Source organism: Engraulis encrasicolus, chromosome 3, assembly GCF_034702125.1.
Source record: "Engraulis encrasicolus isolate BLACKSEA-1 chromosome 3, IST_EnEncr_1.0, whole genome shotgun sequence".
Lineage (NCBI taxonomy): Eukaryota > Metazoa > Chordata > Actinopteri > Clupeiformes > Engraulidae > Engraulis > Engraulis encrasicolus.
The window spans coordinates 6,246,116-6,262,989 of NC_085859.1; the positions used below are offsets into that span (position 1 = coordinate 6,246,116).

Below are 16,874 nucleotides of genomic sequence, written 5' to 3' on the forward strand. Positions count from 1 at the left end.
CGAAAGGCTCGAGTTACTGTTGGTTTGCTATGGATAGGTACAGTATGTGTTTGGGTAAACTGAACATTGTTATTTCATTCTATGAACAAAATTCAAAATGGCTTTTACCCTGTATGAACCCTCTGGTGATCCTTGAGCTTGCCAATTTCACTAAAGGTTTCCATTTTGTGAACACTCAAATGACTTTCCCCCAGCATGGATCATCTGGTGTCTTTTCAATTGGCTATTTTGAGTGAATGTCTTTCCACATTGATGACACTGAAATGGCTTTTCCCCTGAATGGATCCTCTGGTGATCCTTGAGTTTGCCAATTTCTCTAAACCTCTTTGAGCATTCTGAGCACTCAAATGGCTTTTCCCCTGTATGGATCATCTGGTGTCTCTTGAGAGTGCCCATCATACAAAAGCTCTTTCCACAGTAAGAGCACTCAAATGGTTTTTCCCCTGTATGGATCATCTGGTGTAACTTCAGAGAGTTCATATGACTAAACTTCTTTCCGCACTGAGAGCATTCAAATGGCTTTTCTCCTGAATGAGTCATCTGATGAGTTTTAAGATGGGCCCTTTGGCCAAAACTCTTTCCACATAAAGAGCACTGATATGGCTTTTCCCCTGTGTGGACAACCTGGTGTTTAGAGAGACTGCTCTGCGCACGAAATCGTTTTCCACACTGAGAGCACTGAAATGGCTTTTCCCCTGAATGAATAATCTGATGAGTTTTAAGATGGGCCCTTTGGCCAAAACACTTTCCACATTGACTGCATTCAAATGGCTTCTCACCGGCGTGAATCGCCTGGTGGGACTTGAGTTTGTCCATTTGACTAAATCTCTTCCCACAGCGAGAGCACTGAAATGGCTTTTCTCTTGTATGGCTCCTCCGATGCTTTTGGAGACTTGACCTGGAACAAAACTTCTTTCCACACTCAGAGCACTCACATGAACGTGCATGACGCTGGTGATTCTGGAAGGATTTCCATCTCCTAAAACTCTGTCCACAGTGAGAACATTGAAATGAGCCCTCTGCGCAATGCTTCCTCTGATGGCTTATAAATCCTCCAAGAGAAGCAAATCTGTCTCCACAATGACAGCACTGATATTTGTGAAAATTATTTTGATGAAATTCTGTGTGTCCGTTTTCGTTTGTGTTTGGTCTTTCATGACACTGGCTCCCTTGGACATCACCTACAACAGAAAAAACACATTGAGACAATTAAGTAATAGTTAAAGCAGACTGTTAAGTAGAGATGCACCGGATCCAAGATCCGGTTCCGGATCCGGCAGTATAATAGGATTTTCACAGGGTCCGGGTCCGGCAGGATCTTAAGCAGTGGATCCGGTAGGATCCTAAAAATCAGGATCTGGTGCATCTCTTAATTTTTACGTAGCCTAGGGTTTTCAGTCAGTCTTTCAGTCTTTCTAATATATCCTCGTTACAATGCATTACACGCACACACATTTTTTCACCTGAATGGGGGTATGTTGTATGGGTATTGTGGGTATTTTGTTTTCTTTATACAATGTTCGCAGATCACCGCGAGATCAGCTATTGCATCTGATATGTTCGCGCAGAGATTTTAAAGTTCCACGCAAAACATTGAACTTCCTCTTTCGCGCTTCGTCTCTTCAAATGGCAGGCTGACAGTATGACCAAACCAGATGAAGATTGCACGTTCTCAAGATGGGCATATGCCCACTATTTTCAATTAATTGAAAATAAGGACGCGAAGAATATTTCAGTGAAATGCACAGTGCTTACATGCCAAACAGCACTTTATTTATCAATTTATTTGAAGAGGTGCCATAGTACCACCAAATTAGTCAGGCAAGAGGATGCATCCCATTCGCACAACGAGAGTGATAGTTGTATAGGCCTAACGCCAAAAAGCAGCCGGAACTAATGTTTAGAGAGACCAGCCACGGGATAAATCCTTCGAAAATCACGCTATCTGTAGTCACTTTATTGCGACTTCATGGTGCTAACTCGCACCTCGCCAACTTTCATAACACTATCACTCGGCTCACTTTTATTCCGTGCATAGTGTGGAGTGGGTCTACGTTGTAAGTCATTCACGAGAGACGACAACTTCTTACAATGCAGTTCAAACAGCAATAAGAACTCAAACATCAAAGCAATCTGCTCGAGGCTACTCCATCAACAAAACCAGCATTGCACGTCATTCAGGAAGACCATGAACAACGAACAGCACCCCAGTTAACAACTTCATAGAAATGCTGCTACAAATGTCCATATAGCTGAAAAGTACATGATAGAGACAACAGGGTTTCTGCACATTTTGCATCACCAAATATAAGACTTTTTAAGACAAATATAAGACCTCTGATGATAAAATATAAGACCACCGCTCGGGGTGAGGCATTGCAATATTGCTAATGTTACATTGCTATAATGAAATGTAGGCCTGTACATAATTATATATAATTAGGGCTGGGCAACGTTAACGCGTTAACGGTACGTTAACTATTGAGGTCAATATCGGTCATGAGGTCAATATTTTGTTAACGTTATAACGCAGCAGGGTTTTTTTCGTGTTTTTTTTTTTTTTTTTTGCCTTTTATGACCGTCGTTCGTGGCTTTTATTTTGAGAGCGTCAGCGCGCTTGTTGCTGCTTCCAGTGACTACTGACAGAGAAGAAGAATGTCTAGAAAAGTAGTCAAAACAAAACAGGCATAGCCTACAGAAGGACGTCAACTTCTGAATGGACATTTTTGGTACACAGTTCTGGTCCTCCTTGCGCAACTGTCGAGCAGCATGTGGCTCGCCTTTGCAGCTCGCAAGGTTAGTCTATTGTACGGTCAGCATGAAAAGGGTAGGCTACTGTTGTGCTGGCTGTCTATCAGCTGTCAATAACGCCACGCGGACTACTAAAGCCCTGATCAAAAAGCGAACCGTGAGATATTACATTCCTCACGCAACGTTTTGGTACATGGCGCTGCGCGTGCAGTAGGCTGCATCAACATGGTAGGCTATGATTTCGCATATGATTTAGCATTTAAGATAGTGTTAGTCATGTTAACGTTATTTTTTTGTTTTGAAAGATGTAATTGCTGTCAATGCCAACAGACAGTCAATAGTTTCTATTCGCTGAAACACCTTAAAAATAGCGACAGATAAGAGAGAAGGTGGGAGTCTTTGTCAGTGAGAGAAGGCGGGACATATCTCACAGACGCACGCCTATGGCAAGCCGTTTCAACATATAGTTTTTTTAAGTGACAAGTTTTTTTTTCTTTTTTTTCTTGTAGGCCCATGTAGACCATTCTAATTTGAGTTCATAATTTCTAATATATCAGTTTCAGTAGCCTGCAATCTTAAATAGCCCTAGTGTAGTATTGTATGCAATAATTTGTTTCATTAGTAGGCCTACATTGGATAGGCATATAGCCTACTACATTTAGACTGATAGGTTGGCAAATAGCCTACATTTCCATTGTGGAATATTATATTAGACCTACATAGGTTATCTACACAGTACATATGCACATTATTATTAATTATTTTATTTTATTAATTTAAAAAATATATATATTTTATTTATTATTTATTTTATTTATGATTTATTATTATTATTTTTGTGTTTCGCGCGCTATGCGATTAATCGCGATTAATCACAAAAAGTCATTGAGTTAATGCGATTAAAGATTTTCATGTTTGCCCACCCCTATATATAATTAACAATATTATATGACTACTCTGCTTTTATAGTGTAGCCTAGGGTAAACACAGTGTAAGCAGTAGCAAGGTGTAACTGCAGATCATGATCTGTAGGTCTACAGACACCATGCATGCATATGGTCAGTTAATTGACAACTGGCATTTAATTGAGGGTCCCACGCATGTTTTGATGGCCTATGGAAAAATCAGATGAATGTTCATCAAATGCCTTTAAATGTACACATTAAAAGTGGCTCAACAATTCATTATTTCCGATGGATAAATAGTTGAATGCACTTTGCTATTAGGAGAGAGGATACCTGGTGTCAAAAGGGTTAAATGTACGACTACTCTGAGTGACTGCCGTTTCTCCTGCTGGGTCATTTCACGTGAAATCAGACACTTTGGGACCCGACCGACCCGGATTTCAATCATAATCGGTGTGCCTTTTCAGTAGCAAGGTAGCACCCCAGAACTGCATTGGTTTGAATCTGACACTAATATTAAGGGAGAAACAGACTAGGAAAGGTTCACATGTGAGGGTAGGACACTATACATTCAGCCTTGAATATATCAGTCAGTGTTAGTCACAAAAAGATGCCTGTGGTGTTGTTTGAAAGCTCTTTTCTGGCTCTACATATTACACAATCACCTTGGAATACAACTACTCTCAGAATATGAATTATGATAAATTGAAAAATTAAAAATTGAATATCTAAAAAACTTATATTTTAAAATGGCCAGTTCCTTGTCCAAACGTAGCCGGCAATGTCATGAGCAGCACCTAAAATGCTGGTGTTCGGTTTGTTATTCATTTCAGAGAGAAGTTGACTCACAAATATGGCATCATACAGACCACTTACTAATAATATGGTAATACCATAGTAGCATCACATGACAAAACAAAAACAAAACAAAAATGGTCAGTGTCCATGGTCCCAGGTTTCAGAAACTAAGGCAGATGTCCATTTATACACACCAAATGATGATATGTGAATGTTTGAACATTCCTTCTCTGTGTACCTGTGCCATCTTCCCTTTACCGTACTTTAAAGAGATAATCAATGGCTACACTCTCATTTTGTACTCTACCAGTGCATTTGAAGCAACAGCTGTGTCTTTTGTAGATAATGTATAAGTACGTCCCGTTGCAGTTACAGGTTCCACGACCAGAAGCACATCCTGATGATCCATGACAAGTCTATCTGGTCTGAAGGGAAAAGTGAAGGATGGAGATGGCCCATGAGGATGCAGGAAGTTCAGTTTCACCTCTCCAGTGCTCGGCATACATTCCTCAGCACATGCTAGCCACCAGTTGCCATCATATACAGCTACAACATACCCTTTGATGCTTGAAAATGTAACACATTCCTTTACTGAGCTCACTCTTTCAACTCTGCCTTCTCTGAATGCTGAAAATGGCCTAACTTCCACTGTGTCCATTGACAATGGGCAGAAGCTGTGTAGTTTTTGAGTACCTGGAATAGTTCTTGCAGATTCAAACCTTTTCAACAGGTTCTCAGCTTCATGATGGTACATCTCTGTTGTGGCAAACTGGCAATGGATGTTCTTGACATTATCCTTGACAAATTCAAACAGTTGGTATGGCGTTACAATTTAATTGTCAATAGGACGTTGCAGACTTGCTCGTGCAGCAAGCCATTTAACTGTACCTCCAACGCCATCACATGGACCTTTGCCATGTGATGTGGCAAAAAAGTGCCACTCTGCAGGTATGTGAAAATCTGCCTCGTGGTGGCACAAATTTGTTGTGTTTTTAAGGTTCTTATATTGTGCAGCACAGCCATCAGAAAAAATATAGGATCTTCTTTGGACGTTCTGTCATTGATGAAGTGTCACTGAGGAACTGAATTAGGAGCTTCTGAAACAGATGTACAGCAATTGTATCATGAATGTTGCAGTCTGAAATAACAACAAAACAGATTTTTTTCCCAGTTTCAACTGATCTTGGTAGTAGCATACAAATGGATGGATTGTGGCCTGCACTGGTTGTTCCAGTGAAATGATTGAATAGCACTTTGAATTACACAACTATAGTTTTAAAAACGTTCCTGGTTCAAGGGAGTCAGTCAAGGATAATGTCAAGAACATCCATTGCCAGTTTGCCACAACAGAGATGTACCATCATGAAGCTGAGAACCTGTTGAAAAGGTTTGAATCTGCAAGAACTATTCCAGGTACTCAAAAACTACACAGCTTCTGCCCATCGTCAATGGACACAGTGGAAGTTAGGCCATTTTCAGCATTCAGAGAAGGCAGAGTTGAAAGAGTGAGCTCAGTAAAGGAATGTGTTTAGGGCTGTCCCTAAAGATTATTTTCCTCCCGATTATTCTATCAACTATTTTTTTCGAATAGTCGCGATTATTTTTTTGGGGGGGAAAAACTGTTATATGCCACTTAATTTTGACCTGAAAAATAACAGACAAATAAAGCAGAGTGCACCTAGGGCCTATTAGGACAATGATTTCTAAAAAAAAAATAAAAAAGAAAAGAAAATATATTATATAGGCTATAGTATAAATTAGTCATAGACTAGGCTATAATACACACAGGCCTATGCTATATCTATTTGTTTCAGTTCAAATCAAGTAAGCTTATTAGCCTACATTTACTGATGTATAAAGAGGCCCAAGTTATACAGTATTAGGAAAGTGGAAACAAATATGGGCCACTGTAGGTTAGGGTAAAGGCTACCAGAGATTTTATGAGTAGCCTGCAAGGAAAGAACGTCGAGGCTACTCTGTCCATGACATTCTGTTGACGCACCAAAACCCAGCTGGTCCCTATAACGCGCTATCCCCTATCTGTCGCTAATATAGACCCAGTTAGTAATTGCAGCACGACATAATTATGACTTATTATATTATTAGAATAATATTACTATTTATTTAGACCTGCAGTCGGCACAAACAATATTGAATAGTGCGAGGTGAACTTCGTGCACCGTCCGTGGAGGAGAAGGGAAGAGACCTTTCTGAATCAGGCACTCCTCCACATCTCACGCTGTTGGCCGGAATATGCACACTTCTGTTGCCTTCATTTACTTTTTAACTTTGTATACAAGCTCTTCTACAAACACCCCGACCACTGTCACCCTAAAGGTGTTGAATATTGCGTCTATAACAGGCTCCCTTGTCGTTGCTATGCACGCCGCCAGCATAGCGACAGTATAAAGCAGTGTGAAATATACCGCGCGTCTCGATCTGAAAAACTTTCACTTCCTCAATAAATATAGTCTCCTACAGAAACACAACCAGGTCTTGTGCCTTGTCTTTAAAATATCGCCACACTTTGGATGTCTTTGTCCGTTTATTGGGCTGATAAGTGGTGCCTGTTACCTTCATCTTTGTTTGACTGACACTCTCGGACGTGCAGCCCCTGACCTGTCATTTTCTCCACCTCTGTTTTCAGCACGTAAACTACCTCGCGGCTCGCACAAATCACTTTTTTTCCATTAGACTGATTAGTGGTGCCACTTCATCTTCGTCTGACACTGACACCCTCAGGATTTCAGCCTCTGCCATTTTCTTCGCTTCTGTTTGGCACGTCTACCTCGCGGCTTGCGCAAGTCACTTTTTTTTGCGCAAATCACGTAAACGACGGTATGTTGAACACGCCGACTTATTTACGCAATCGACATATTCGATTACGTCGAATAGTCGGGACAGCCCTAAATGTGTTACATTTTCTAGCATCAGAGGGTATGTTGTAGCTGTATATGATGGCAACTGGTGGCTAGCATGTGTTGAGGAATGTATGCCGAGCACTGGAGAGGTGAAACTGAACTTCCTGCATCCTTATGGGCCGTCTCCATCCTTCACTTTTCCCTTCAGACCAGATAGACTTGTCATGGATCATCAGGATGTGCTTCTGGTAGTGGAACCTGTAACTGCAACGGGACATACTTATACATTATCTACAAAAGACACAGCTGTTGCTTCAAATGCACTGGTAGAGTACAAAATGAGAGTGTAGCTATTGATTATCTCTTTAAAGTACGGTAAAGGGAAGATGGCACAGGTACACAGAGAAGGAATGTTCAAACATTCACATATCATCATTTGGTGTGTATAAATGGACATCTGCCTTAGTTTCTGAAACCTGGGACCATGGACACTGACCATTTTTGTTTTGTTTTTGTTTTGTCATGTGATGCTACAATGGTATTACCATATTATTAGTAAGTGGTCTGTATGATGCCATATTTGTGAGTCAAATTCTCTCTGAAATGAATAACAAACCGAACACCAGCATTTTAGGTGCTGCTCATGACATTGCCGGCTACGTTTGGACAAGGAACTGGCCATTTTAAAATATAGGTTTTTTAGATATGCAATTTTTAATTTTTCAATTTATCATAATTCATATTCTGAGAGTAGTTGTATTCCAAGGTGATTGTGTAATATGTAGAGCCAGAAAAGAGCTTTCAAACAACACCACAGGCATCTTTTTGTGACTAACACTGACTGATATATTCAAGGCTGAATGTATAGTGTCCTACCCTCACATGTGAACCTTTCCTAGTCTGTTTCTCCCTTAATATTAGTGTCAGATTCAAACCAATGCAGTTCTGGGGTGCTACCTTGCTACTGAAAAGGCACACCAAGTATGATCGAAATCCGGGTCGGTCGGGTCCCAAAGTGTCTGATTTCACGTGAAATGACCCTCCTCCAGCTCGCTTTATCAGAGACGGGTAGCAGAAGCAAGCGTTCTACTTTGAGCTTAGCCTGTCTGTAGTTTGTTGTTCTCTAGATGGGAGCAAGAAACAGTGCACAACTTGGAAGCGATTTCCAGCATGTCCATAACAAGCATTTAGCACGTTTACCGTTGCCCATCTGTTTACCGATTTGGATATTACGGACCTCGCCAGATCATTGGCTTCATACATATTCTGTTACTCATCCGATTTCGTATTGCCTCGCGATCACTTCCTCATGCTGTCATCGTGTTAACGAAATCATTTTGCATTTGACAGAGGCATCAAATAGCCTGTCACGTATCTAGAGGCGGTTTTGAAAGTGCAGGCTATTGTATGAACAGGGCTCCAGACTAACTTTTTGCACTGGTTGCACTGGTGCGCCTAAAAAAATGTTTTAGGCGCACCAGCACAAAATTTAGGTGCACCCAAATGTTTTCACCACCCCATACACACGCACCTCAGCTTTAAAAAAATAATAATAATAACAATAGCAATAATAATAGAATAATCATCATCATCATCATCATCATCATCATCATCTTTTAAAAGACCTGGAGCCTTTCATGTGCTATAGGCTAGTCTTCCAAATGTGCTCCTTATAAAAGACATGACAGTAGGCTACCTAACTAACACATCTTGGTTACAAGCAGTTTGGCTGGTAGAAAAGACCAAATTAGTTGCCTTTTAGTCAATATGTGTTTGACTAGTAAGATCAACATACCAGCACACAGCACAAGCGCAGAGTTACAATATGAAGATAGATAGATGGATGGATGGATAGATGGATGGATGGATAGATTTTTTTTTAACAAACCCTGCTAAAAAATGTCATGATTTTTAAAATCATTAGACACAAATAGCCTAGCCTATGTTTACAGTGGAATCTGAGGTGAATTGGGTTTTGTCTATTTCCCCGTTTTTGAGCGCTCGCCCTCTGCATAATGATTGTGGTATCTTAGCAAGCGCTACGAACAGACACGACAGCACTAGTGCGCTCGCTCGCTCACTCTCTCCCCCCTCTCTCTCTCTCTCTCCCCGTCCCTCGTGCTGTCTCGAGGTGCATGAACGATGCCTTGCCGATTGATAGCTGATAGGCAGTAGGCCTATGTAGCCTGCCCTAGTCGCTATCAAAAAACTCTCACAGAAGTCCCGACAGACTAGCGCGTCACCTGTTGTTTGGCCAGCTCTGCACGCGGCTAAAACGGGCAATTATCCGCAGCCTTCTGCGTTTTTGTGTGGCAATGTTTAATATCCGCTCAAGCCATTTAGTTTTTCCCCGTGATTGTGACTCTCTCGTGTTTAAAATATCCTCAAGTCATTTTGCTGTTTTTACCGTGACTGTAACTCTCTCGTCCGTTGCAAAACTCGCCTGGTTGAGAACACAAAACTCGCTGGCACATGTGAACTTGGATAGTTGAGTGAAGTCGAACATTCTATTCTGAAACGTCGGGCTGCCTGTGAACGAGAAAGGGGGAGAAAGCTACCGGTAGTTCAGCGGAGTTGAAGGAATGACCGCATCGACACGCTTTACTGTGTGATGATGGGCCACTACTGTAGAGTGACTATTAATTTTATGTCCATTAAAACGGTTGTTTGGTAATTGATTTTGTTCTACTGATGGCTGGTCGCACCGGTGCGCCTAAAAATATTTTTTAGGCGCACCATTGAAAAAAATGGGCGCATATGCGACCAAATTGGTCGCACTCTGGAGCCCTGTTGTATGAAGGAACAATTATTTTCGAATACGGTCATAATGGACTTTATGAAATGAACCCTTTACATTTAGCAAACGCTTTTACCCAAACACGAGGGCATGGTTAACATGCTTACGATAGACAACATTTAAAACTTACCCTCAATGACTAAATGATTATGCGTCCTCCCGACACAGTTCAAGCTTCATATTCCGACGTTGCTTTGGATAGCTAACTGTTTTATTTTTTGTCCTCAAGCCACATTATACTGAACTTGCATCTATCTACCCATCTCGATTCACGTTCGTATTTTTTCGACCACTTTTACGACTGTTTCTACTAGAACATGCAAGGCTAGACCCTGCGCCCACAGGTCTGCGGCTGCCCCCGCTGTGTGGCCAGCGGGCTGCACTACGCCACAAACACAGATCAGTTTCATCTACTTTTCCGCATCTTGAGGGACGTATGCCGGTTAAATAAGGCTTATCGCGTCAAAAAACTATACTTTTTTCTGACACTCAAGCTACCCAGATGAAATATAAGACCTCCCACGTAAATATAATACCACACTTCCAAAAATTGGCGAAATATAAGGCTTTATAAGACCTTAAAAAACAAATATTAAAAGTAAGACTTTTTAAGACTTTTTAAGGATCGGCGCAGACCCTGGACAAAACGGGAGCCTAAATATTTTATTCTGCCGTCCAGTTGGGCTACACGTCCTGCTTTCAGCTAGCATATCCAGCATCTCCTCTACCATGCACATGTATTTTTCCATATTGGAATATTAAAGGGGTATGCCACTATTTTGGGGCTTAATACAGTTAAAATCGTTGGCCGGGGTTTATAAAGGTGGTAAAGTGTTTAATTTTTCATGTTAAACGTAGCTAAGCTAGTGAAAGTCAATGGATCACTGTAGCATGTAGCATGCTACACAGATCCATTGACTTTCACTAGCTTAGCGACATGCTCCCTCTTTTAACTTGTCTTAAAGCAAGACAGTGGCTTACATAAAAAGAAGACACTTTACCAGCTTTATAAACCCTGGCCCTGACCCTGGATTTGAACTGTATTAAGCCCCAGAATAGCGGCATAGCCCTTTAACTTCCACATTCGAATTTGTGTTTTCTAGCACTATTCGAACTCTAATTCGAACGTTGAATATTAGTCGACAGCCTTAGTGTAGGCCTATACCAATATGAGAATGCAGTATGCTACGGAGTTGAAGAGGCTGGCAGGGAACAGGCGCTGGTGTGCATGGTAAGGTGTGGTAAGAAGAGAAAGGATTAATCATTGTATTGGTGAATCAAATGTTAGGTATTGTATATGGGTATGACACAATTCCTGAAACTGTTGGTTTTGTCATTTTAGCTAGAGTAACTAAAGGTAATGCAAAAGTAGTGTAATGCCTTACTTAAAAAAAACAAGTAATGTTGTAATGTAAAGCATCACTTTAACACATTCAATACCAGCCGTTTTTTGGAATTCAGCCGTAGACTCCCAGCCAATTTCATCATTTTATGTCATTTTTTGAACACCCGCCGAATATTTTGTCTTCACACATCCATAGACACATGTCAGGGCTTGTTCGAAAGTTATTTCGACGTTATTTCACTTTAAAAGAGCACTGGTTTAGGTAAAAATAGCAATGTCAACATTCGAACTGAGATAAAGCCTTTTTTGTTACGGGTGCGCTCTGACTCTCCGAGTTTAAATTGCGGGTCTAAATGCATTTTCACGCCCAAAGAACAAAGAAACTCCTCCAAGTAAACTATTTTCATGCAAAAATCACCTGGTCAGGCAGTTCAGAGCATCTGAAATGCTAGCTGGCTAATGTCACTTGACTGGCAGTTTTCGTTCTGTAGATAAAAGTAGACGTGCTAAAGTACTCGTCCAAAAGTAGGTTACTTCCTGCTGTGTTGCATGCTGTTTTTCATCACAACCTTCCATTTTACACCTATCCTGATGGCAGCAAAACTCCTAATCCTTCCATCATATGTTTAGGAATAGGCTAGCTAGCAAGGCAAGTATGTTTTGATTCTCCAGCCCAGGAAGTAACTCGAGACGTGACGTAATGAGGAAGTGGTTTAAATGGCTATAATAAAACTCAAATACTGTGTGTAATAAAATGCACAGATGATGAAACATCCAGATCCTGACTTTCTACGAATTTGGCTAGTGGACATTTTTTCTTACCAGCCATACAGAAGCTCAACTAGCCATTTTTTTTATCTCGCCAAAATAAACTATGTGTTAGGCTAATTATTATTTTTTTAAATTATGGTCATTTTGTTCAACTATGTCTACAACACAGATACACTATAGGTCTGCATACTATATGCCTACGTAATAAGCATATTATAGGTCAGTGTTTCTGAACTGGTGGGTCGCGACCCAAAATGGGTCGCGGAAGGGACATGGATGGGTCGCGGAGCTTTGGTGTAAAAAAAAGTAATTAAAAAAAAAAAATCCAACTTTTCCTGCAACAATTTACAACTTTTCTTTTGATAGGCTAGTGAACTCCTTGTCATTTGTTGTCATAGATACAATCTGAATGTTTATGCGAGATAGATAGCCTGCAACCAGTCATTCGAGTCTTGGTTACGTTTTGAGAATTGCATTGAATAGACTTGAACGCTAAAAAAATTGGGTCGCGGCCGAATGAGAGTGGAAAATGGTGGGTCCCAAGACTGTTCCAGTTGAGAACCACTGTTATAGGCTATATATATTTGTATAAGTACTATTATGACCAAGTGCATTACTAAGCCCTGTGTTATATCATAGTAGTGTACTATGGTGGTGTAAGTACCATTATGACCACTAGGGATGCAAATTATCGATTAATTCATTAATCATTAGTTGATAGCCTTATCGATCGACTTACGATTAATTGATAAGCGGCGTTTTCCCCCTGAAAATCTCAATGTTTCTCGAAAAAAAACTACTAAATCTAAACATTTTAATTAAAAATTGAGATAAAATACCACATTTAAAGTAATTCTATTTCAATTCTTTAATCCAAAGGTGATTTAAATATTCCCACTATTCACAACCCTCTTCACACACACTCTTCACATGCCCATTTCACCTGGGTCTCTTGTCAGTTTAATTGTCGATTAATTGCGATTAATGTTTTTCAATCGATTAACGCATTGATCGATTAAAGTCGATTAATCGTTTGCATCCCTAATGACCACGTTTAATTCATTTGATTTATTTTCTATTCATTCCAATACAATGTTCCCGATTCCTGATTCATGAATACAATGTTCCCGATTAACGTGCCTGTGCTAAGCAATCGAAGGAAAACTCGCCTGGAAGTTGATGAACTCCGACAGGACCTCTATACAGTCGTCCCCAAACATGCAAGGCTTTTTGACATTTAGATAGATAGCCTTTATTGTCCCCAAAGGGAAATTTGTTTTCACCACCATCAAAACTTGCTACAGCCAACATATAGATATGAAGTATGGGTCATTTCACGTGAAATCAGACACTTTGGGACCCGCCTGACATAGATTTCAATCATACTTGCTGTGCCTGTTTAGTAGCCAGGTAGCACCCCAAAACTGCATTTGTGAATCTGACACCAATATTAAGGGAGAAACAGACTAGGAAAGGTTTACATAGGAGGATAGGGCACTAAGCTTATGCTTCCTTAATCATTCAGCCTTGATATAGTAGGACCAAATAGCACCTTATAGCCACCAATGCAACCAGGGTTGCCAGATGACACTGATGATTTCCAGCCCCCCCAAAAATGCTCAAAATCCACCTGGAAGGATCAAATCCCACCCAATTCCACAGTTTCTTTAATGGCCAAAAATGAGTCAAAAAAACCCACTCAAGTGCCATTTTTACCTGCAGGCGGCTATCCTAAGCAGCTCAAATGTGCGGGAAATCACCTAATCTGGCAACACTGAATGCAAGTGAAGTCTCTTCTCACTCTCGATTTGAGGGAGGGGCCAGTCATCCGAGTGTAGCCTGTTTTCGGGCATGCTGGGAGCTGTAGTTTAGCTATTGCTACAAGCTGTGCAAGACGGCAAGGAACGTTGCCAAGGGCGGCATCCCAACTTAGCTAAGGAAACACTGCAGCAAGCATCGTATAAAGAGAGAAAGATATGTCAAACTCCGCCCACCCAATGCAAAAGCAGAGATTCTCTAAGCTATGAGAAAGGCATCTCTCATTGGCTCCCATTATAGCCCCGTTGGCGAACGCGACTTCATTGTTTCCAGGGAAAAAAATCACACGGGCAGATAGTTCTATGAGAAGCGTACAGCCCCATTGGCACCCATTCATTATTTACTTGGCTGCGATAACATAGCTGCAGTGCCACTCCTGGCCACACCAGCTAGTGGTCGTTCTTGTACAATATTCCATTTTCTTTGGCAAAAGCGAGTGATCAAATTCGGTCTCCTAAGGGGGCGTTGTCCCCTCCTTCTTCTCTTTTTATGGTGTTTGCAAAAGAAGTGCGCTGCTGCCATCTACAGCGCTAAGGGGACTCCATATATTCTCAAACCTAACTATTCTCAAGCCTATATTCCTAACCTAAGGTCTCCTACAGAGGCACTCACCCATCTCATGGATACCGGTCCAGAAAATAACTAGCCTAAAGTATCTCTCTCTAGAAGATCTCTGACTGCAGTGTTGCTGGTGTGCGAGAGCGCGTTTATGTGTGTGCAACTTGACTTACATTTTGCATACGTATGATCTTCATGGAGCTGTCCAATCTCATCTTCCTCTTCCTCCTCCTCCTCTTTTTTAACATCAGCAGCCCTCAGAAAATCTTGGGCGGGAACAGCATGCGACTCGTCCACTTCAGATTTAAAGATTTGTTCCAATTTAGGCTTCTCATCCTTTATTGGATTTGAAAGTATATAAGAGTATAGGAAGTCATCAAAGTCCTCTTCTTCTGGCTCCTCCTTCACTGACAGTAAACATTCCGCTGGCATGTTCAGGACGCGGGTCCCAATGCCAATGCAGGAGCTTTAACTGGGCACCTCACAGAGTAACCAGCTCCTGCTGTATCCAGAATAACCAGCTCCTGCTGTATCCTTTGGGTCAGACTAACCAGCGGTTCAATGCAGGAGCTTTAATTCCGCGGTCCGCGCCTCACAGAATAACAAGCTGTTGAGTATTGTTTTACTTGAATGACCAGCTTCTGCTGTGTCTGTTGGAATGTGAAGGTGGTGAAGCAAAGGATGATGGGAAAGGGGTGTGGGGTGGGGTGGGGTGGGTTGGGTTTCAATGCTGGAGCACCTCTACTGGGTGTAGAGCAGCAATTCAGTCAGGCTGCTGTCAGTGTTGTGGGACACTTCTAGCCGTTGCCATCATCCCCTCTTCATTTCTGTAAACCAGGATTATCGTCTTTGAAGAAAGCAGAAAGAAACGAACTTTAGACTTAAAAAGGCACACTGTGTGAGATTTTTAGTTGTTTATTTCCAGAATTCATGCTGCCCATTCACTAATGTTACCTTTTTCATGATTACTTACCACCACCATCTAATTTTAAGTATTCATTATGACTGGGAAAATTGCACTTTTCATACATGAAAAGGGGGGTCTTCTCCATGGTCAGCCATTTTGAATTTCCAAAAATAGCCATTTTAGCTGCAAAAATGACTCTACTTTGACCATACTAGAAAATATGTGTTTATTACTTAGAAAACGTCCATGTAAAGATCAAATTTGGCAATTGGCAACCCAGTTTCAATGAGCAGCATAGTTGCAGTACCATTTTTTGACTATTTCCTCCACAGTGTCCCTTTAAAGTGAAAGTGAAGTGAAAGCCCAACTGGGAAACTCCAACAACTCCCATTGTCATTGTGACACAGCACTCCACTGCACACAAATGAACACTGCACACAGCGAAATTGCATTTATGCAGCCTCACCCGTGCAAGGGGGCAGCCCTCAATGCCGCCCCTAGTGTGCAGTGCAGCGGGACGGTACCATGCTCAGGGTACCTCAGTCATGGAGGTGGATGGGGGAGAGGACTGGTCGATTACTCCCCCAACCACCCTGATCAAGAGCCGAACTGGCAACCTTTGGGTTACAAGTCTGACGCCCTAACCGCTTATCCATGACTGCCCTAAAGATCAACGTTTCAGCAGGAGCAGGGGGCCACTAATGATCCTCAAAGTTTGACTTTAAACCAGGGCTGCAAACAGAGGTGTGGCTTTGTTTTTTTTAAAGTGGGATGACGTGCAACAAACAACCCCAAATGTGAAGCCCCAATGCTCGATGACCAGGCTGTTGTTTTAAAAGCCAAATAACTAAAATGGTGTAACAGTTTATTATGAATTATCTGGAGAACTAGCTAAACCCCTTGGTACAAACTGTTAACTGTTTAAGCTAAGTGGCGGTGATGCGTGCCTCCACAATAGCCTACCGGTGTTGCAGTGACAGTATTGTTTTACTCGTGTAGCTGATTAATTTAAAATGCACCACAGTCAGTGACATTGCTGAACCCTGAACCCAGGTCCTCCTGGTTATCATTCTCCGGGTTACTATGCAAGATAAATCGTGTTAGTGAAGGCTTCTAGGCCTACCGTGTAATCATGTATTACTGAACTTTTCCCAGTTGAAATTAACCACCGGATCTAATAGTGTACGCAGATGCAAGCAGTCATAATGCCTGCTGTTGAGGGATGTAAACCAACGTGTGCATCGTTTCTTAAGTCGAATGTTTCTAACTGAATATATTGGAACTATTTGATTATGCATTACAGGCCTACAGGCCTTTGAGAAACAGTTGGCTATCAAGTAGCCTGTGCTTACAGACCAAGATG

At 41.4% G+C, this 16,874-nt stretch overlaps 1 protein-coding gene across 1 annotated transcript in view; it reads right to left on the reverse strand.

Moving 5' to 3' along the window:
- LOC134445616 (zinc finger protein OZF-like) overlaps positions 1-15,414 on the reverse strand; it is a 15,981-nt gene extending 567 nt beyond the window's left edge. The window contains exons 1-2 of the mRNA XM_063194663.1: positions 14,778-15,414; positions 1-1,181 (exon numbers count right to left, since the gene is read on the reverse strand). The exon at positions 1-1,181 is cut by the window's left edge and continues 567 nt beyond it. Of these exons, the coding sequence (XP_063050733.1) occupies positions 151-1,181; positions 14,778-15,036 (1,290 nt within the window). The 5' untranslated portion in view covers positions 15,037-15,414 and the 3' untranslated portion in view covers positions 1-150. The remainder of the gene's footprint in view (positions 1,182-14,777) is intronic.
- Between the last annotated feature and the right edge of the window lie 1,460 nt (positions 15,415-16,874).